At 41.8% G+C, this 22397-nt stretch overlaps 1 protein-coding gene across 3 annotated transcripts in view; it reads right to left on the bottom strand.

Annotated features, from left to right (window-relative positions):
• Positions 1–22397, bottom strand: part of DEPTOR (DEP domain containing MTOR interacting protein) — a 943485-nt gene that overhangs the window by 326383 nt on the left and 594705 nt on the right. For all 3 annotated transcript variants that reach the window (XM_069621557.1, XM_069621555.1, XM_069621556.1), the window contains exon 6: positions 16944–17126. In XM_069621557.1, the coding sequence (XP_069477658.1) occupies positions 16944–17126 (183 nt within the window). The remainder of the gene's footprint in view (positions 1–16943; positions 17127–22397) is intronic.

The following is a 22397-nucleotide window of genomic DNA, read 5'->3' as shown; positions in this document are numbered from 1 at the left end:
CAGTAGAGTGTATAGTGAGGGATCACGGGAGCGATAATCCAAAACATCTGGAGAGCTGCAGGCTTCGGACCCCTTGATGCAGCCCATCAGCATCAAATGTAAAAATCGAGTTGTCCACAGACTTCAGGACCACCTTGGAGACCACAGACATTCAGTAGAAGAGAAGTCCACAACTTAAATGCTGCAATCGAGAAGAACAGCTCCCGCACTGTCAGGGACTCCCCTTAGAACTGGGGCATGACAGTAATTTGTCAGAGGAATCAAAGAGAAGAGCAAGTACCGAGGTCCAAAGCTATGCACGGCTGTACAGGTCATACTGTCACTATTGCATCTGTTTCTGATTTTCAGTGAGTCCTTGTGAATCCAGAGGCTGGGAGCATGATGCGAGATACACCTCTACCCTTCCAAAATATCCCCATTCTCCATAAAGTGGAGTTTCATTCCCATTACAGGAAGCTCCCACATTCTAGAGAATAAAGGCATAAAAGCATTTAATCAGTGTAAGCTCAGGGCACCATCTGTGACAAGGTGCTTCAGTAGCGGCGAACCAGAGGTTTTGTACGACATTTGGAGACCATACAGGGAGTCTCAGATTAACAAGCACTTCAATAACCAAATAAGCATGGACAATGAAGCAATGTTACAGGAAGCCTGTAATATAAATAGTATATTGTGAGGTAAATCAATATAACCAAGTTTAAACACAATGATTTTTGATGCATACCACTACGATCACCACAGCGCACAGCGCTTTGACCGGTTTCAGCCATCCTTTAGTCTCCTGGTACTACTCCCTGAGTCCCCTTGTAGAGTAAAGCCCATTCAGTACACCACTTCTGCTCAGAACCCCCTCGTAAAGCCGAGTAAGTGCACTACTTCTGCTCAGGACTGCCAATGTTCCCCGAGTCCCCTCGCAGCGCCAGCTCAGTGCACCACTTCTGCTCAGCACTCCCATTGCTCTGCATCCCCTCGTAGAGTCTAGTAAGTGCACAACTTCTGCTCAGGACTCCCAATATTGACTGATTCTCATCGCAGAGCCTGCTCAGTGCACCACTTCTGCTCAGGTCTCGCAATGCTCTGCATCGACTCATAGAGCTTAGTAAGTTCACCACTTCTGCTCCAGCACTCCCAATGCTCTGCATCCCTTCGTAGAGCCTACTAAGTGCACTACTTTGGCTCAGGACTCCTAATGTTCCCTGAGTCCCCTCGCAGAGCCAGCTCAGTGCACCACTTCTGCTCAGGACTCGCAATGCTCTGCAACCCCTCCTAGAGCCTAGTAAGTGCACCACTTCTGCTAAGGACTCCCAATGTTCCCTCAGTCCTCTCGCAGAGCCAACTCAGTGCACCACGTCTGCTCTGCATTTCCAGTGCTCTCCACATTCCAGCCCATGCTTCTCGATTCCTGTGCACGTGCACTTCATTGTAGTGGCCTCTGCAGATGGGGGGACAGTTCATTTGCTTTTCAGGAAGAGTAAGCAATCATTGAGTGGCAATCATCAGTTACCATGCTTCTCCACAATCACTCTCTGTTGAGGCCACATTGAGAACTCGCGGTTGTGCAGAATAATGCATGCTGCTTTGTTTCATGTGTCCCGTTTATGATTATAGTTGCATTATTAAGTGTGTCGGCCGAATTAGCAAACACAGGGGTTTTCACAAACGTATCTGCACTTGTAAAAATGTTCATTTTGTTGCAGCACAACATGTGCGTCATTCACAAACCAGGGCATCTCGGATCTCCTTCAGTGCTAACAGCTTTGGGACACACAGGGCATCACAGCAGGCATACTCGATGACATCACAACTCATACCACATGACATCACTGATTCCATTATCGATCTCAGCAGATATGACATATATTCTTAAAGTTGCCTCCATATGTACAACCAAGGAATATTAATGAAACCCAAAGTTCGATGAAGAGGTACACTCTACTAATCAGTCACGTCATTCAAGAACTCAAATGATTATTAACATGAACGAGCACTATATATAAGGTCAAAATTATTAAATTCGTTAATTGATAAGAAAATAAGGCAGCCACCCCTTGAGAGCCAATGATAAAGGTATTTCAATGCAAACTTCAAATATCAGAGTACAGTCAAATCAACACTTTACAGTACATCCGAAAACATGAACAATGATTCTCATCTATTGAAGTCCATAGGAGAATGGGCACAGTGCAGCAAAGCTTTTCCACTACTGACTGAAACATCAATACTATTGTCGAAGTGCTCTCTCATGTGAACCATGAGATACAACAGCTCAAATGCTGTAATTAATGACATCACTCATGACTTCACACAAACCAAATAATTCCAAAGTTTTGGAAGTGTAGTGCTCACACACACACGCACTCTCACAGACTTATGATAGCTATAATATTGTTCACATCCCCTAACACAGAATTATTTACATACATCTCTGGTAACCACATGTCCTCCACATATACGCACGCCTGAGCTACTAAGGAAAGAAATACCGTCTTCTTCCTCTTCACGCTGCAAGCATCATATTCACCCAGCACAAAAAGATTGATCATCTGTCTGGTGATTCTAAAAAACAAACAGCGATATCCTGAACTGGATAAATCAGCACAAGAGTACTTTCACCTCCTGAAGATCCACTCTCCTGGTGAAACACTTGTAGAGGCTTTTTCAGGCTTTTCTTGAAAATTTTCAAATTGAAGAGGTTTTTTGAGGCTTTTCTTAAAAACGTACAAATTGAAAAGTTTTTTCAAGGTTTCTTTTTTGAAACTAGATAATAGAAATTGTGCAACAAAACCCAAGACATAGAGGTTTTTCACAAAAACGTACAAATTGAAAAGCATTTTCAAGGTTTCTTTTTTGAAACAAGACAATAGGAATTGTGCAACAAAACCCAAGACATTGGATGACAAAAATAATTTGACATTGTACAGAACCACAGATTATCAGATATAAAGATATCATTAAATGAATGAATTCTTCCTTCTTTTGGCACATGGAATCTAAAGCTTATATGTATGTTGGTACCAAAGTCCTGGAAACTGCTATCTCCTGTTTCTCATATTCATATTAACTTTCTCTTACAAGCAATGTTGCCTTTACACTTTATATTCTTCATGTGCCTCTACAACATGTATGTCCTTTTAGGATATGCTGCTAGCACCCTTGCACTAGGCGCATGCACATGTGTTCTTTAGAAGGACTGTCCCCACCCTCATGGTACATATATCCACACTTACTACTAAGCAAAGGATAGCCCTTAGGAGCAATCCAGCAATCCAGTAAACAGACAAATGCCCCCTGGTTTCCTGCAAAAACACCTTGTCTAAGCAAGAAAAATCCTCAAAATGATCTTTCCTGATTTGGGTGACAGATAAGCGCCAAGGTTCAGAAGAGTACCGTGGCGAAGTAGGAAAGTAAATAAGGACTGTCTTCCCATATAATGTTTAATGGATTACAGACAGGACATTCAAATTGATATTTATAACCTGCTCTGGGATCCAGTTCAGAGACATTAAGGCATCAGTAATTCTATAAGAAAGGTGCAGCAGCCAGACAGTAGCAGTTTGTGTACATTGTAAAGAGCGTTGCAGGTATGAATTTGAGGTTAGTGTATTTTACTCCCTAGTTTAAGAGGTTGGGAGTAAAAGTACTTTTTAGGAGCACAAATGTTGTTCTTATGTCTAAATGTTGAATTTATAAGCAAGAGTTGGTGGGAATGACCATGTAGTATGCCTAACATGTTACATAAAAGGATGGTCACTGTTGAAAGGTCTTTACAAAAAGTACAGTCTTTGGAGACAATCTTTGGAGATAATCTATTAGTACAGGCTTTGTGGGTGGTTTAGGTCTACTTGATCAAAAATATTTGACCTTTTCCTTTTTGACCGAAATTTATTTGATTTTATTTGTTCTAAAATGCAGGTGGAGACACCCCGTACCTCCCCCCACTCCCCTCTGCCTTTTCCTATTAACCTCACCACACCCCATATATATATTTAATTTAATTTGACCAAATTTCCCCTAAAAACAATCAAAACAATTGGGTCAAATTAATCGGGATCCAAGAGCGATGGCCTTTCCGTGGCCACCTAAGAAGAGAATTCAGGGGGTTTAGGAGTGAGGATACCCTCAGGTCTCTCCCATCATACACACAGTGTTATTGTGTGTGCTGAGTCCTTGGTTGTGTCAGATCTTTTGTGGATTCAATTACAGATATTGTTAAGGTGCATCCCCTAATTTAACACCCCCTGGTACATGAACCATCCCCACAAATCTGGGACAAGAAACATGACAGATTAGAATTAAATCACTTTAAAGGTGGTCCCCTAACTTTATGCTGGGGAAGGAGTCACACTTAAATATCGGAATATGCATAACATGTTTAGAAACAAGAATGGGCCTGTCTGTGAGAATCTTACTAAGAGACCATGCACACATAATTTAATTACATTTCTGAATCTAATTCTAATAGGAGAATGTAATTTCTAAACAACACAATCTAAGACCATAATTGCATAGCTGCCTATGGGCAATGTATTCAACACTTCTTATGACATTTACATAGAACTAGTTTTCTTTGGTAAATGGCAGATTAAAACCCTTATTTTCTCCAGTATCAGAAACAAGTATGGAATCAGAGAAAGGTTGCACAGATAACGACATCAATAAAAAGCACATCTGAAATGAACCCCCCACCTCATGTGTACATGTTGTGCTGTGGGTTTCTAGCATACGCATGGAAGTTGAATGAAAGCTGTGGTGAGTTGCCTGAGACTCTTTAGGCATATGTTTAACCACGCTGTGCAATCAGGTTAGAATGCTCAGTGTAGGGGTCTATCCACTCTACATTGGAATATAGTTTTATGATTTTCTAATAAATGAATAACTACTACTCACACTTAACTTCGAGTTCAAGTCTAATTTGTGCTTAGTCCTCTCCCTATTGTGCGATTTTACAAGCAAGGAGATAATGCAATTTACTTTGGCATCATTTTCAATGGAAATGGAGGTGGCACAATTAAGTTCCCATTTCTTCCCCAAATATCTCTTTTTAAATATCTATTGGTTTCATGGGTCACAAATCATCAATCAATCATACGTGGAAATGTATGGCCTTCCACAAATTCAGAGCATGACTACCTGGGTGAAAACCCACAGAGCTTCATTTAATTGACTTGGATTTACAAAGAGCTGCACTTTATCTTTGCCCAGAAATGCTATCTATTTTCATGTTAATTCCACACTATGAGACAGTGACATCGCACATTTCAATTGGTCAAATCTTTCCATTTGCTTACTTAACATACACAGACTACCAAAGAATAAAGCTCTTCATTTTGGAGGCAGCATAGTCTTGATCGGTTTCCGCACAAATCATATTTCTTGCATATCTCATTGTAGCAAGATAACACATTGGGGAAATACAGATTTCTGCATTCTCATAGTCCTTATGAACACAGGTATGTGCAACATGAATGTGTGTGATTATGTTTGGTGGAGTTATAAATATGTATTATGTTATCAATTATTCATAGTTAGTAGAATGTGGTCTAATTTTGTAGAGAAGACACCCAAGGTTGCAGAACACCTTTCCTCTTTATTCTAAGTCCTATGATTTGGAGTTATGTCAGAAATAGTGTTTTGGATCTGAAATGAATTTCTGGTGTGAATTCAAATGTTTTTTTGTTTTGTTGTTTTTTTTTATTGGCATAGCTGAATTTAATCAACTTTTCAATAGATAATCATTACATAAAACCCAAACATATAGTTATACAAAACATAAGAACAAAGCAATAAGAAACAATAAGACAAGAGCAATAAGAAACATAAAATCACAAAATGATATACATCTTAGGAAGTTAAATTCAATGCAAGTAGAACATTTATAATTGCTATTTGTAAAGATACATTCGAAGTGCATAAGAGGGTAGACCATCTGTCTACCCTCTTACCCATGTGGGTATGCGAAATGTCTAGCATACCCAAATGGGTACAATGATGGGCGAATAACTTCAACCGTTTACAAATCAAAGCTTGGCACAATGACAGTATGTGCTCCAACGTTTCAGGGATCTCCTTATTTTTCACAAAATTGACAAAAATTTAAATCACTCGTAATTAGTTTGTGCATTAACAGAACATCACGCGTTGGCCACAAGTTAAAGCGCATTCGCAAGATCTCTGATCGAAATTTCGAAGATAGATATTTAAGTAAATAGGGTTCCATTGAACCAGCAGTCTTATCTTTAAATCTTTGAAACAAGGCATCTTTATATTTTAGACATACTGTTCGGGTATTAATCCAATCATTACGATAGATCAGAGTTTTGGCTCTGTCAGGATTTGAAACCAAGACATCAATAGTGATTTCAGCTTGTATCAAGATTGCATACATTTCTCGTAATCAACATTTAATAAAGTGATGATTGGTCATAAACACATAATCTGTTAAATATTTCAAAATGTTATTATCATGAGTGCACATCAAGCATTTACGAAATAAAGCACAAATCTTCCAATGGTATTGTGCATGCAAAGACATAAGACCTAACTCATAACGCAGCCATGGCCCCGGAACACATTGGGGGAGTTGAAGCACTGATTTCCAATATTTTGCCTCCAGTTTGTCCAGAACTTTAGGAGACGATGGTAGATGAGCTTCTAGACCATACAAAATACATGGAATTGCTTTTTGCTTCCAGTAAATTACAGCAGGTTTAACAGTAAAGGTACCGAAGTGATGTAAGATGATTTTAGTTTGGGAGATGGCTGTGTCCAGTTTTATGGACACAGACTCACAGTGTCCATTTACTGAGGCACTGCCATAAAAAAATAATACCCAAATATGTATAATTTGCGACTATTGTCAGGTTATTTTGATTGATAGTCCAAGAAAATGTATTCATTCTAGCGGATTTAGCCGCATAAACAACAATTTGTGTTTTGATGGTGTTGATGCTTAACTCATTACTCTTTATATAGATGTTAAATGCATCAAGTAATTTCTGTAGACCACACGGGGTCTTCGAGATGAGGACGAAGTTGTCCGCGTACATTAGACTTTGAAAAGAAATATTATTCAATTTCGGTGAATCAAATGGCAATGCCACAAAGGTTTGTCTGATGTCATGCAAAAAGTAGTTGAAAATTGCAGATGCAAGAAGGCAATTGCTTAAGGCCACGTGCAGTTGGAATTGCTGCAGACAACAGAGTTAGTCTAACGCGAATAGATGTTTGCGAATGAAGTAAATGGATGATGTGCAGTAGTGTATGAGGACAATCATCTCGTTGGAGTTTGGATATCAACAAGGACCGTGAGACAGCATCAAAAGCGGTATGCAGATCCACAAAAGCAAAGACGATCGCTTGTTTTGAAGCTTGGGCTTGACTTTTGATCGCATTAAGGCAGAGCAAGTTTATGTTGGCACCCATGCCAACCAAAAAACCCGCCTGAAAAGGATCTCGTCTCTTGGTTGATTTAGTCCATGCATTGAGCATCTAAGAGTGCTATTGGTCTATAATTATGTGGTTGGGTACGGTCTCCCTTTTATGGATGGGCACAAGAATGGAAGTTTTCCAGGATGCTGGAATTTTGCGCAAAACAATAATCTGCTGGTAAAGGCTATTTGGAATTTTTGCCCATACAGATGGATTCCTTTTAAACATGAAATTAGAAAGGCCGTCAGGACCCATGGCTCTAGACGCACTAAGTTTCTTAATGTATTCTTCTATGATTGCCGGTGAGCAATGTCGGCGCGAAGGGGGCAAGCCGGTCTGTGCCGGTCTGGCCGGACTATAAAGTCCACTCTGAACGGCCTCCCCTGTTAAAGGGATTGCATTTTTAAAACGCCGCCGTAATTCACAGCATCTGGTAATTTTAGCTCTGTTTTAAGAAACCCCACTTAGAAATCTAATAGTTTGCTTTAAACTAATTTTAAGGAAATTACATGTATATTTTAAACAGTGTGTTTGCTGTTCTGTACTTGTTTTATATCTGCGCAGTTTGACTGCAACTTGATTGTTCCCTACCAGTGCTACTTGGGTAGTGGAACTACACTTCCCAGCAGCCTGGTAGTTTTCGGCTGCCATATTAGTTTAAACCCGGCGCGAACGCGCCGGCGCGAAGGGGGCAAGCCGGTCTGTGCCGGTCTGGCCGGACTATAAAGTCCACTCTGAACGGCCTCCCCTGTTAAAGGGATTGCATTTTTAAAACGCCGCCGTAATTCACAGCATCTGGTAATTTTAGCTCTGTTTTAAGAAACCCCACTTAGAAATCTAATAGTTTGCTTTAAACTAATTTTAAGGAAATTACATGTATATTTTAAACAGTGTGTTTGCTGTTCTGTACTTGTTTTATATCTGCGCAGTTTGACTGCAACTTGATTGTTCCCTACCAGTGCTACTTGGGTAGTGGAACTACACTTCCCAGCAGCCTGGTAGTTTTCGGCTGCCTTATTAGTTTAAACCCGGCGCGAACGCGCCGGCGCGAAGGGGGCAAGCCGGTCTGTGCCGGTCCGTGGCCGGACGTGCGGGCGTTCGGCGCAACTCCAAGTTGAGACCTCTACCCCCTTTAGCGGATCCACGAGCTTTTTGAACTCACCTGGTGCCTTAGTAGTCTGGTAAGCGGGGGCGCGAGACATGCATGTACCAGCCATAGTCACACATGGGAGCCGGATGAAGGGGGAGGAGGCCAATAGGCATGAGAGGGAGGGGTACTCGTCTGCTGACACCCCTAGGGATGGTATGGAGAAGTGGATGTGCCTAAACATTGGCCTTCTCAATACACGCTCCCTAACCAAACACGCTATCAACATTAGAGACATGATATCCTCCTACAATTTCGACATACTATGCTTAACAGAAACCTGGCTCAAAGACCCAGTGGGGCCTACATGTGAGCAGGCTATTCCAGCAGATTACACCATTTACTATGACAATAGAGTACTGGGTAGGGGAGGAGGGGTAGCAATTATTGCCAAGAATAGTCTCAAACTTTTTAAGGTATCTATAGGTTTTAGTGGGTGTGAAGCACTACACCTCAAACTGATCTTCTCCCCCAATAATTGTCTCAACCTGATAGTTATCTACAGACCACCATCACTGGTCTCAGACTTCCCTTTGGAACTCTGCTCCCACTTAAACACCTTGAGTTCTGTCAACGCGTCTACGGTGGTTATGGGAGACTGGAACCTCTGGCGTGGTAATAAGAGAGACAAAGGGGCTATAGCATTGGAGAAAGCTCTGAATAATCTTGAATTCAAAGTCCTTAATAAAGACCCCACTACCCCCCAGGGAAACCAGCTGGACTGGCTGTGTGGTCACAACATCTTCTTACAAAACTGCAGCACCACTCCCTGCATATGGAGTGATCATCATCTGATATCGGCCAATCTTAAGTTGCCTTGCTATATACACAAGCAAAATCCTCATATTAAGGCAGAAATCAGAAATTTCAAAAATCTAAACGAACTCCAGCTCAAGCCCTGCTTGGAGAAAATTCTGCGCTCTTTTCAGGATCAAGATTCATGTACCGAACTGCTAGATAAATATAACAAACACCTAGTCGAGTTAGTAGAAACCGTGGCGCCGCTCACCACCAAATTAACTAGGAGGAACAGCAACAACCAAAAATGGTACACACCTGAGCTTCTTCTATTGAAGAAGGAAAAACGGATATTGGAAAGAAAATGGATTGCAGACAAATCGGTGGATAGTAAAGCGAGTTGGAAAAGGAAGGATAGGGAATATAAAGAGAAAATCAAGTCAGTCAAGGCTAATTTCTTTAATACCGAAATTGAGCATGCTGATAACAATACAAGTAAACTTTTCAATGTCTTGAAAAGTATAGAAAAACCCGCTTCTCTTACTCCCCCATTTACTCCATCCAAGGAGGACTGCAATATGGTGCTTAATGCATTCCAAGCCAAAACGGAAAAGGCGAGGCAAAACATTATAAAGGCCAGATCTACCCCTAACCAGGAGATCCGCCCCATTGAAGGGAATGTACCTGTCAGGGAACAACTCTTTAAATTTGACCTCATCTCAGAAGCAGATATGCTAGAGGTGATGAATAACATGAAACCCACTACCTGTGCGGAAAATGTCATGCCCCCTGGCATTATTCTTCAACATAAGGATATATTTGCTCCCATCCTCCGGAAAATAGTAAACGCGTCATTTCATGAGGGTTTGGTGCCTACAGATCTGAAGAGAGTCACCATCACTCCTCTCGTTAAAAAAGCGGGACTAGATCCCAAGGATCCAGCAAATCTTCGCCCCATAACTAATTCGAATTTTGTTCTCAAACTGCTGGACAAGGTAGCCACACAGCAACTCCAACATTTCGTCGAAGATCAGGAGATTCTGCACCAACAACAATCCGGCTTTAGAGCTTCCCACAGTACTGAAACAGCTATGCTGGACTTGCAGAATCAGATGTTGACGATGTTGGACGACAACAAATTGGGGATGCTGATGCTTTTAGATCTCAGCGCAGCATTTGATCTAGTAGATCACAGCCTTCTTATCAAGGCGCTTAGGGAGAGCGTTGGCTGCTCGGAGGGAGCTATTGATTGGCTACTATCCTTTCTTTCCAATCGCCAAGCAAGAGTACACTGGGGTAACAGCTTCTCCGATTCATGCGACATCATATTCGGAGTGCCCCAGGGTGCTAGCTTATCCCCAATGCTTTTCAACATATATATGCGCACTTTGTGCACCCTTCTGGTGAAAGCCGGAGTGTCATTTACTAACTACGCAGATGACACCCAACTCATATTGGAGTTGGGGGGCAGGAATCACGCCACAGATAGCGAAGTGCTCACCAAGGTTTATAAGCTAATTGACGACTGGATGCAGGCAAACTGGATGTGCCTGAACGACTCCAAAACCGAATTAATGTTGTTCGGCTCCAGTCGTCGGTTGGAAAAACTGGGGGCAGAGTATAACTTTTTTCAAATTAAAAATGCCACTATCCAGGTGGTTCCCAAAGTGAAGACCCTGGGCATGATGGTCGACTCAGTTGTCGACTCTCACGCCCAAACTAATTTCCTCCAAAAAAACACAGCATACTATCTTAGGCTTATGAAAGCAATTAAACCACTGCTTAACGAAGTAAACAGGGCTACGATAGCAAGAGCCATCATTCTCTCACGGCTCGACTATGGGAACGCCCTGTTGTTGGGGGCCGCTTCCAAGGACCTATCCAGTTGTCAGGTCATCCAGAACAACGCGGTCAGAATAGTAAAAAATCTGAAAAGGAAAGACCATGTTACCGAAGAGAGGCTAGCTCTGCACTGGCTCAGAGTAGAGGAGCGCATTAAGTTTAAAGCTCTCTGCCTGGTCCACAAATGCCTTTATGGCACAGCGCCTTCCTATTTGAAAACACACTTAAGGCCCTACAAACCCACCAGAAATCTACGCTCGGGTGGAAAATGCCTTCTGCACATGCCCAAGTTTAAGCTAAAAACAGGGCTGGGCAGATCCTTTCTTGTGCTGGCTCCTAAACTGTGGAACAGCGTCCCGGAATCACTTAGGTCTGAAGTCAATCACTCAGTTTTTAGGAAGAGGCTGAAAACACACCTCTTCAGATAGGATCGTGGGCGCAGGACCTCACTCTGAGACCTCGCCGCTCAATAGCTAGCTGTACCTTTTGTCCGTCTCAAACGGGTTGTCCGTCTTGTTTGTCTTGCAGTCTCTGTGTTCTTTGTACAAGCGCCCTGATGCCCTTGGGCTATCGGCGCTATATAAAAACTAAATACATACATACATACATACAATGTAAAGTCCACTTTTGTTGATTATCTGGCAGGTGAACAGAGTGTGGAAAGTTCACATCTGCATACAAATTTGAATAGTGAAGAATCCACTGAGCTTCCGCAACATTATGAGATTGCATAATTAGTTGCTGCTTTTGGGCACATTGATTAAATACAGCCCAGGTCTCAGCAGAATTTTTGTTCGCTATTAGTCTTAGCATATACTCACTATCATTTTGTAGAATAAGTTCTCGATGTTGCCGGAGCCAGTTATGGTATCTACATTTGGCCGTTTTCAGCTTGTCAAATTTAGATGGGTGACTCGATAATAGAATAGCTTTTTTTTTGCGTTGGTATTCCGTTTTTCTTAATTTGACTTCAGGATTGAAAGTATGAAGGTGTACTGGCTGCGGTCGACCAGCAGCATGCGTTGGATTTCTGAATGGTATTAATAGGTTTACATATGGTGTTGGTGTTAATGCTTTACAATTCCTATCAACCACTCGACTCAATGCCATTAAATTAGCTTCAGACCAGCGGAAATTGGTTTTTGCATTATTGACTATCAGATTTTGTGATTGGTAGAATTTATTAGAGCCTGCACAAGTCCAATCAATGGTCAATGCTAGCAAATTATGGTCACTATGTAATTGCGTGATCACTTCAAATGATTGAATTTGGCCATTCAACTTGGAGTGAATGTACATATAGTCGATAATACTACTCACCGTTTCCCTGTGCCATGTGTGCCGAGCTGGAATGTCCCCTAAGTGGGAGCCATTTACCATGTGGAAATGTCTTTCTAACATAAAGGCGGACCAACAAGTAACTTTTAGATTGTTGTGTCTGCCTTTTGGATGGATGCAATCAAGGTTGAGGTCACCCACTATAATGGTGTCTGTGATATCAGGCGTGATCATAACAAGATCCAAAAGTTTTGTTAGTCCTGAATAAAACACATCATCTGTTATCCCAACGGGATTGTGATCAAAATTAATTAAGGCAATGATAGATGGTTGACACATAATTTTGACAAGCTGGAGGTAGTTCGTGACGGAGTCCCATTGCAAGACTGAGAGACCCTTATTCATATTTACTCCCACCAAGAGACCTGATGAGGGTCTACTTTGATTTCCAGCAATAGCTGGCAACAGAGCAATTTCATAATTGTTCCATGCTGGCATAGTTTTCAGCCACGTTTGCTGTAAGGCTATAACATCATATTGGGTCGTGAAATTACTGATAGATGTTTGGAGGTGAGAATGGCCATGGGTATTCTAGCTTGCAATGGCAAAGGAGTGAGAATGTATATCCGCTGATGGTTATGACATTATAGGCTTTACTGAATTAGCTGAAAACATGTTTGCAGATCTTTCATAGGTGTTTGCAGGCATATATGTTAACTCATTTCTTAAAGTCATACAAGATGGTTCTGGTGCCACTAAAAAACCCATGCTGAAAAGCTGCATTTTAGCTTTCCATATTGTGTTTAGGACTACTCCTGAGGGAATCCACAGCCTCACCACAGAGCACGTGGTGACCGATAGAAATTCTATCTGTTCAATATCTCGAGAGCAGATGTCTTCTAATTCCACTACCTCTGAAAAGATGTTAAGTACACTGCACCTGTTCAAGTCGTGGGTTTTGAATGGGACCGCTCGACATTTTAAAATCAAGGAGTGACCATTGGGATTGTTCGACGTGGGGTGTCGTACTGTAGTCCCAGGCACATCTTGTGAATTAATTGCGAAAGTACATTATCAGGTCTTGCACAAGGAAAATTAGGAATCTGAAGATTGGGAAGGAGGGCGCTAGCTGGTCGATCATTAGATAGCGAGTGTTGTAGTATGGGCAAATTTGTTTTGCTTGCATTAGGTAGGAGCCATTGATGTAAGTGCGAACCAACCTTGGGAGGAACAGGCATCGGAGGTTCTGAAATTGGTTGGCTCTGTTGTGATAAATAGGTGTCAACCGCTCTACGTAGTTGATCAAGGGTGGTGTCAGAAACCTCATTTGCATTCACCACTGGAAGAGCTACAAGTTTGATGCATTGTTGATCGAGTAGGTTTGGTTCCTGAGGCTGTGTTAACAAAGGGTGTCTTTCTGATTGAGCAAGCTCCCGAATTAGGGCATCTAAGGGTGGATATGCAGGAGGGAGAACTATTGGTACTGCAATATCACTCAAAGGAGCCCGGGGAGGTAAAGGCAACTCCCCTGTGCCAACAGCCTCTAAGGTACTTGGCGGCATGATTGTGATGTTGGAAGTAGCGTTTTGGACCAAGTTTTGAGAAGTCTTTTCTTTTTGTGTATTCGGTCTTAAAGGTTGAAAGAAGTTCTTAACAGATTTTTTACAATATTGTGTGTTTGCTTGTTTTTTCTTTTTTTTGAGGAGGGGATCGACTGCTTTCCCACCTTGCTTAGGTTTGGCAATCGGGATAGAAGATATTGTCGACACTTTATTGATGGAAGCAGACGGAGGGGGCAAAATGGAAGCAACCGCCTCAGGGGGATTCAGTGTGTTGGGGATACTTATCCATGAGTCATGGGCTGGAGAGGTATGGGAGATTACTTCCCTCTCCACTTCTGCAGTGATAATGTCTTTAAACTGAGGTAAGACTGCAACCTGGGGCAGTTGTTGAGGTATTGGAGAGCCTATGGTGATAATTGAGGCATTGTCCAAAGGAGCTTGACCTTCAATAGGATCCTTATTTGACCCAAAGCTTGGGCATGATGGTTGAGATTTGGTCAATTTCAGTAGTTTGTTTGTGAACATTTGCGTCCAGCCCCTCAAATAATTTTAAAAGGCTCAACAACGTCAAGTTCATAGCCGTGAGGGCCGCATCAAGCATGGGGGATGTTGATGGAAGGGAAGGGGTAGGAATGGTTGCGGCAGGAGCACGTGGCCTTCGGGGTGTGGGGTAGACAAAAGAAACAGAGTGAGAGCTTGCTACAGGAGTTGAGCCTATGGAACTGTTTTGAGGAGGATGAGAGTCGACAAACATTGTAGTTGGAGACTCACATTGGCTTGCGTAGATAGCAAGGTCAGGCTCTGAGTTGTAGGCTGAAGACCGATGGTCTGGTAGAGGCATGGAAACGGGCAATGCGGGTGATAGCCGCGGAAGTGCGGTGTGAAGCATTGTAAGGTCTGAGAGAGGCCGGGCACAGCTCGCTATTAAGCTGTGCAAGTGGGCCTGTGGCCTGATTGTTAGAGACACTGGATTCACAGGAGTCAATATAATCGATTTATATGAGGCACATGTCGCGCAGATTAAGGGAGTTGTTATAGCATTTAATACAGGAGTTTGGGACACTTTTGTAGTTTGTGGCATACCTGTTTTTAAAGTGTACACCATAATGATGTCACCACTATGAGAATCACAAGAGGCAACAAAGTAACAACAAAAGGAAATGGTGTATGAGAAAAACTTCACTTACAGAAAGAAAAAAGATGTGGAAAGGAATGGGACCGCTGAGGCCGCTGGCTGCGCAGCTAAGCAGCCAAGCCGTACTTAACCAGTACTTGCTCCCACTACACATGTGCGTGTGCACGTGCGCACTGTTTGTATTGAATGGACCAATCCAGGTAAGGTAAGGGCAGAGATCTGCAGGGGGAATAGAGTAATTGCGATTTAAACAACGTTTAAACAACGTCCAAAAGTCCAAACAAAGTCTGAATGTTGCTAAAAACAATTAGCCAGAGTCCAGATTGTATCACCTTCTTAAAGGGCTCAGGGCTTCTCAAGACTGTTCACACGCAGCATGGCCAAGGAAATCGCCAAAGGAGCTCACAGAGGAACTCGCATCCAAGCAGTACTTATCCAGTACTTGCTCCGAGTCCGTGCGTGTGGGTGCGCGTGCGTTCTGTTTATATTGAATGGACCAATCCAGGTAAAGTAAGGGTGGAGCTGGTCTTAAAGGGCTCCGGGCTTCTCAAGACTGTTCACACGCAGCACGGCCAAGGAAATCGGCAACGGAGCTCACAGAGGAACTTGCAGCCAACCAGTACTTGCTACGAGTGCAATGAGTTTTATTTCCTTGAATTATGAAACCTTGTGTCCAGGAATGCCTTTAAGTTATTGATTGTCCTGTACCAGGCCGACAGCGGCTTCTTTTGTTTGCAAAGCTTCTCATAAACTTCAGCTGGAGAAATTTACTTGGAGGCCTAGTTCACAATGTGAAACCTTAAGTGCATTCTGACCCTTTGAAGTCTGGGGGTTTGGAAAACAGAGATCCTAGCGTGTGAATTCAAATCAGATTGTTTCTCCTGAGAAGACTGTAGATTTAGCTCTGCTGGAATGTTCAATGCATTTCTCCTTAAGATGAGATGGGTCTATGTGAATGGGAGGCATCTCATTAAATATTGTACTCAGAGACTCTGAAAAGATTGCATTTTTTTACTAGAAGTTTAAATAAATAAGATACATAAGTCTTGTTTATACACATCGATCTCGAGTCCCCACCCTAAAAATATCTGGAATGCACAGGCATCTTATTTATGACATTCCTCAGAATGAAATACAACTTCTCCTTGTGTTCAATTACATGCTAGAAACAATTGGTTCATAGATGCCTGATAGCCTTACTTGCTGAACTTCTGGCCTCTCAAGTGCAGCTTCGTCATTGACAGCAAATATGTTCTTTTGATATCAGGCCCTTCGCTGGCATTTTACTAACTGCTGCTAATTTTGTATATTGACAAAACAATAATTAAAAGATCATTGAAGAAGTAAATAGACACCCTTGGCACCTAATGGGTTAAAAAGGAACAATCTACTTCAATTGTATGAGAACTACCGGAACAAGGTGCCCATGTTCACCTCAAAGTGGTCACGCAAAGGATGTATCAGATTAACTGGCAAATTAATCTTTTGAATGTCCCGCCCCATTTTTGGGACTTATGCATATGTTCCTAGGCGTCTCAAATGAGTAATGTGTCCTATTGAGCACTAGAATAAAAGTTGGCAATGTATTGTAGTTTCAACCAACTGGTGTTAGTGTAACTCCATGTTAAGATCACTAATAAAAGAGGAAATAGGATCGACTGACCCTAGTGTTTGCGAGGTAACTATTGAAGCATCCATTGTAAATTAAAATCTGAAAGGGAGAGAATCCCATCAAAGGAAAACAGAGACGAGTGCATATATCCGTCGAGATTTTATGTAATTTCTTTGAATAAAATGTCAGTATAAGGCTCACCTGATAGAAAACTTGTAGTTTTGCTGTCGTGGTTCTGCTTGCGCAAGCAGAAAGGGCTGTCTTGGCTCTCTGATGCCGTGGGGGACCTCTCATTGAGCAGCTCCATCAGCCTCCGTCGTCTCCGGAAGTTCATCTTGAACTGGTAAAGGAGGTTACTGTCCATGAAATGGTGCTTCTTGGAGACTGCAAAATAGAAAAAGGCATGTAAACCCGCAGTGTATGAGTAAAGCACCAACCATTGGCCAACATCCCAACACTTCATCTACAATTTTCTCAGTACCTTACGATGTGGTATGCATTAGTTTATGGCAAGAGTGGATCTTTCCATGATTAGATTGTCACTTTAATCATAGCGCTGGGGAAAAATCATGGCATTGTCAAAAAGTCCAATGATTCCCCCTTTATATTTGTTCAAAATGTCTCCATCTTTTGCATGTATGTATTGGGTTTTAAATAGCATGAACCTAACTGGGAAGCAATGTAGTGCGGTAAAATAAGGGAATACATTGATAAATTACAATAATACATACAAAATTACAAAGACAAAACATTATGGGCATAGTGGGTCTGTATAAGCAATCCAACCCTAGAGAAGAGTACTCCGTTTGCACCCACAAAAGATCCTCATGGCACCAAATCATTGAACAGAGCCTCATGCATTTTCCCTGCTCTTTTCAATGTCTGATTCATGACAATGTTTACCACCTTTTATTAAACAACACTGAGAAGATGTTATGATGTCAATGTAGTGCAATAATTATTCACCTGGCCTGTAACCACATACTAATCGAACAAAAATAGAAACAATGGAAAAATATTCATGAAACAAGTGCTTCTTTAGGACAAATCTTCCCTAGAGAGATGCAGAAACCTGACCTGCCCTTGCTTTACCTTTATCAGAACAAGCAGTTATTTGTGTGATTCTATTGGACACCTGTGATTCTTTTGGCCAATTCCTGCCCTTTTAGAATGTATTGCTGAGTTGTTCTTGAGATAGTTTCTTAGCATGATGATAGCTACGCGAAGGTGACGAAGACAGACAGACTTCAGTTCTTATATGCCTTTTGTGTACCTATTCAAACTGTTTTTGGTCTTTACCGGCCTATGCAATTTATTTTGAGTTGCTACTTGCCTATGCAATCTGATTTGGTCACTACCAGCCTATGGAATCTGTTTTGGTTGCTACTGGCCTTCTGAAGTCCGTGTTGGTCCCTACCAGCCTACAATCTGTTTTGTGGCCATGGAAATCTGTTTGCACGCTGTTGATCTACTTAATCTGCTTTGGCTGCTACCAGCTTTCTCTGTTTGTTTTTTGTCACTACCAGACTATGCAATCTGTTTTCGTAACTACCAGCCTTAGCAGGCTGTTTTGGTCACTTCCAGCTCATGCAATCATGTTTAATCGGTTATTGGTAATCGCTTATTGGTTGCTAATGGCCCATGCAATCTGCTTTGGTTGCTACAAGTCTGCCTAATATGTTTTTTTGCTACTGATTTACCTAATCTGTTCTTTGGTCATTATTGGCATATGCAACCGTTTTGTTCCCTACCAGCCTATACAATCTGTTTTTGGCCACTACCAGCCTATCTGAATTAAAATACACTAATACATCTCCAGCCTAAAAATGATGTGACACTAGATGTCTCTTCACTGCCTCATGAATATCCATTCAAGATGAAACTCATCTTTCACCCTGCTTCCAAAGCCAGCTCCACTCTCATGTCTCCCATCTTCATCCCTCCTGACCACCTCACTAGGTCACATAATGATTGCAAACTTGCAGTTCTCTTTGAGAGTGACATAAGTCTCCAAGAGTGTATCAAGACCATGGGCACTGCTGCTGGAGTCAGCCTTCTTAATATTAGGAAAATCTGCCCCCACCTCAACTATCAATCAGTTAAAACCTTAATCTGTACCCTTGTTCTCAGTAAATTGGAATACTGCTCTAAACGGCTCCTTGATCTTTCCCACTAGTCTTTTTTTCACCCCTAAACAAAGTGCTCACTGTTGCTACATGCACCCTTTATAACCCACCCAGACCCCCCACCAACTCTACCTACCAACATCACGCTGGATGAATATTCATGTCAAATCTCACACTCTTCAAGTTCCTTCTTCTTGAACCTTTCTATGTGTGGTAGTGAGTGGAAACAAAGAGTTTTCTATGAGGCACTCGTAATATATTCCTAAAGGCAAGTTTTCTAAGGGGAGGATTTGTAGAAGTGGATGCAGTTATGGAGATTTCCGAAGCTCTGTACTCAGGGCATATGGTTACTTTCTAAACTGAAGCAGACTATCATTGTGATTGCCTTGGCTCACCAAGTGGTTACATTTGTTGAGCAATGTTTGCCCGCTCTTAAGAGGGACGTGGGGTAGGCAAAAAAACAAAGTTATACAGTATTACATCAAATAAAGATACACCACACACACAAATATACTTTATATCTTGTTAAAGGTAACCCATTGTTGCAGGTCCCAACTACATAGGGGGGCTCGGAAAGCTTCTAAGAACATTCTAGTTTTTAGGGTCAACCACAAAGTGAAAGGTTGACCCTGACATCCAGCTATGAATTTGTCCGTTTGTAAACTGGGCCACCTAGAACTTGTATAGACGCTATTGGGAATCTGTCTCTCAAATGAATCAATGGGAGGGACAAACCAGAAATCGGATTAGCTGAGCAGTATGCAGACTTTGATAAATTTACTTTTAAAAGGCAAGTCAAATGTTTGGATCTTCATGGTTCAAATGAATTTGCTATTTCCCTGAGCCGGCCAATGCCAATGTGCAGATGCTTGTATAAATGAACACAATAAAATAAAATATGGTTCAAATGCATTTGGTATTTCCCACAGCTGCCCAATGCCAAAGCGCAGATGTTTGCATGGCTAGATGTCAACGGTAGCACATCTTGTGTTCTGGTTCTCTGTCTCTAGTGATGCTGTTGTGACACAGCAAAGAAATGCTGGAGAAGCCTGGTATCAGAAGATGCAAGCGGTGTCCAGTGTAGGAATTTCAGATGGGGTTTAGACTCCTGGGAGTCCCAATGTTACCTTTTGGTTTCTTTGAGTTGTATGTATGTATATATGTGATTTATAGAGTGTGAACCTAGTGAGAAAGAAATGGAGTTCTGCACAATAAAGGCAGTGGAACATTGTTGTGGGGGATCGTCTTGTCAGTCTAATGTCCGTGTCTGTGTCATATAGTTTAATTAAACCTTAACACACACATATGAAACAATAATAATAATTTAGAATATACATTTTCAATAGAATATTAAAATACAATAAAACCATTCAATTTGATACATTCATTCATTAAATTAAGCTGCCTAATTACACACAGATATAATAAGATCCTTTTTTCCCATTTTTAAGATCTTAAGATGCCCCCGTTAAGCTAAAATCAAATCTAAATTCGTAAGAAATCCGTAGAGGGCAATCAATACAGAAATGGCAGTAGTCCAAAGCATATGGTTCAGTGTTCTATTATTCAACTGACAACAGTGGCAGGCCGGGCTACTGATACACCTTTCCTTCTAAAAAAACGATTTTCCTAAGGTGGGCAATATATTCCCACTCAATAAGCTCCTCCTCCTCTGGGTCGACAATATGTCAGTGATCGTGCCCCGCATTCTGATTGCCGGGAGTTTTGTTACCGAGGGCCATGGTAGGACTTCTTTGCAAGTCCGATCTTCTATTTGGTTGATTTGATTGTCAAGGCTCTCATGCCTTCTCATAATGTGCTGGCGGTTTGATGCCAAGGGTCCTAATAGAAACCTTTTGACTGATGTATCGTCTGTAGCTTTAGGTGGAATTACATTTCTTAGGGCCGGTTTCTCTTTACTTGATTGGACTTGCCTCTGGTCAATTTCATTGGTGGGGCGACTCCCTTTTCTTTTGCTAGTTTCTTTTTTAGGGCATCCCTCTGGCTTTGGGGGGACTTGTTTACAATCGCGCTCTTCCCCTCTGACAATTTAGCAAATTTATTGTATTTCTTCTTTGGCACTTGGCCATTCAGGCTGCATAATTCTACAGACTAAGCCGCTTCTTTATGGGCCACTCAGCAGAGATTGGACCTGAGATGGGAGGGTATCCTTCAGATTGCAGGCGCTCCAGTAGGCCCTGCTGGGCAGCATTCATTCGATCCAGATTCGCTTCACCAACGTGAGAAGGTTCCTGAACACGAAAGGCGGATTGAGGCCTTTTCACTCCTCTCTGTAAATTCGCCATCTTGTCTTCCTCCTCCTCTTCCCCATGCGTGTTGGTGGATAGCTCTATAAGATCTTCATTCGTTTTTGATCTCTTGGAGCCTTGCTTTGCGTCCAGGCGCCTCTTGTTTTTGTCTCTCGTAACTAATTCAATGATATTGTGGAGGATGGTGGTAATATCCTCCATATTTTTCTCCAGGTTTCCTTGAATGGCCGTTATGAAACCTTCCAAAAATAGAAGTTTGATATTGAGCTTAGCCATTACCGTGGTCTGATCCCTGATTTGCTTGCTCATGATTTCATGCAATGGGCCTCATTACACGTTAGGTGGTAAGGATTTACCGGTACCGGTAAGGGCACCGGTACCGGTAAACCCTTACCGCCTTACTGCGAGTTCCCTTTGCGGGACCAGACCTTAACGCTGGTTTTACCAGTCGTTAAAGTAGGGTGCCGCAAAGGGACCTTGGAGCTAATTACGGTACTGCAATTTGCGGTACCGTAATTAGCGCCTTCCCCATTCCCATTATGCCCTATGGGGGCATAAAAGGACTATTACATGTTTTATCATTATTACATTGATAATATAACGTTTAGCTGTGGATGAGTAACTTGCAAATCAATATCCTTTTACAGAGCAGTGGAATGGGGATTGAAAGTAGGAGCATATGTCATGGAGAAGAGAGACAAACCTTATACCTCTCTGGCACAAATGCATCCCTGGGTAGACCATTTAAAAAGAAAATCAGATCGAGATTCTACAACATCTTTAAACCAGAATACACCCGTACAGGTGCGTAATAAATGACTTATCATATCATATCTGAAACTCACTGTCTTTTCCACAGTGACATTTGAAATGTACATCTTTAAGAATATATAAATGTATTAACAACCTATACATATTTAAAAAGATGAAGGCATGTAATTATAAACCATCTAAACAAAGCAAATGTACTTTGTGCAGATCAAAGATGTCCCGGCTATGAAATGAGCATCATTTTCAGAGCTCATACGTGTGCATGTGTAGACTACATCAGTTAGTGGATGCTACAGGCAAGAAACATACATAGTAACACCTGAGATTGGCCAGTCAAATCTTCCTCTATATCTGAACGGCCAAATCCTCAAACTAGTGGGAAGATCTCTCCACATACTGAATATCTCCTGTCCTTGTGTATCATCTTCCCTTTGAAGCTGACTTCTTCAAATTTAGGAGCGATCTTTAGGCTCATTTATGTCCCTCAT

This window comes from Ambystoma mexicanum, chromosome 5q (assembly GCF_040938575.1).
Source record: "Ambystoma mexicanum isolate Mex_15411 chromosome 5q, UKY_AmexF1_1, whole genome shotgun sequence".
Classification (NCBI taxonomy): domain Eukaryota; kingdom Metazoa; phylum Chordata; class Amphibia; order Caudata; family Ambystomatidae; genus Ambystoma; species Ambystoma mexicanum.
The sequence above is the reverse complement of the archived record's forward strand: the minus strand, read 5'-3'. Positions and strand labels throughout refer to the sequence as shown.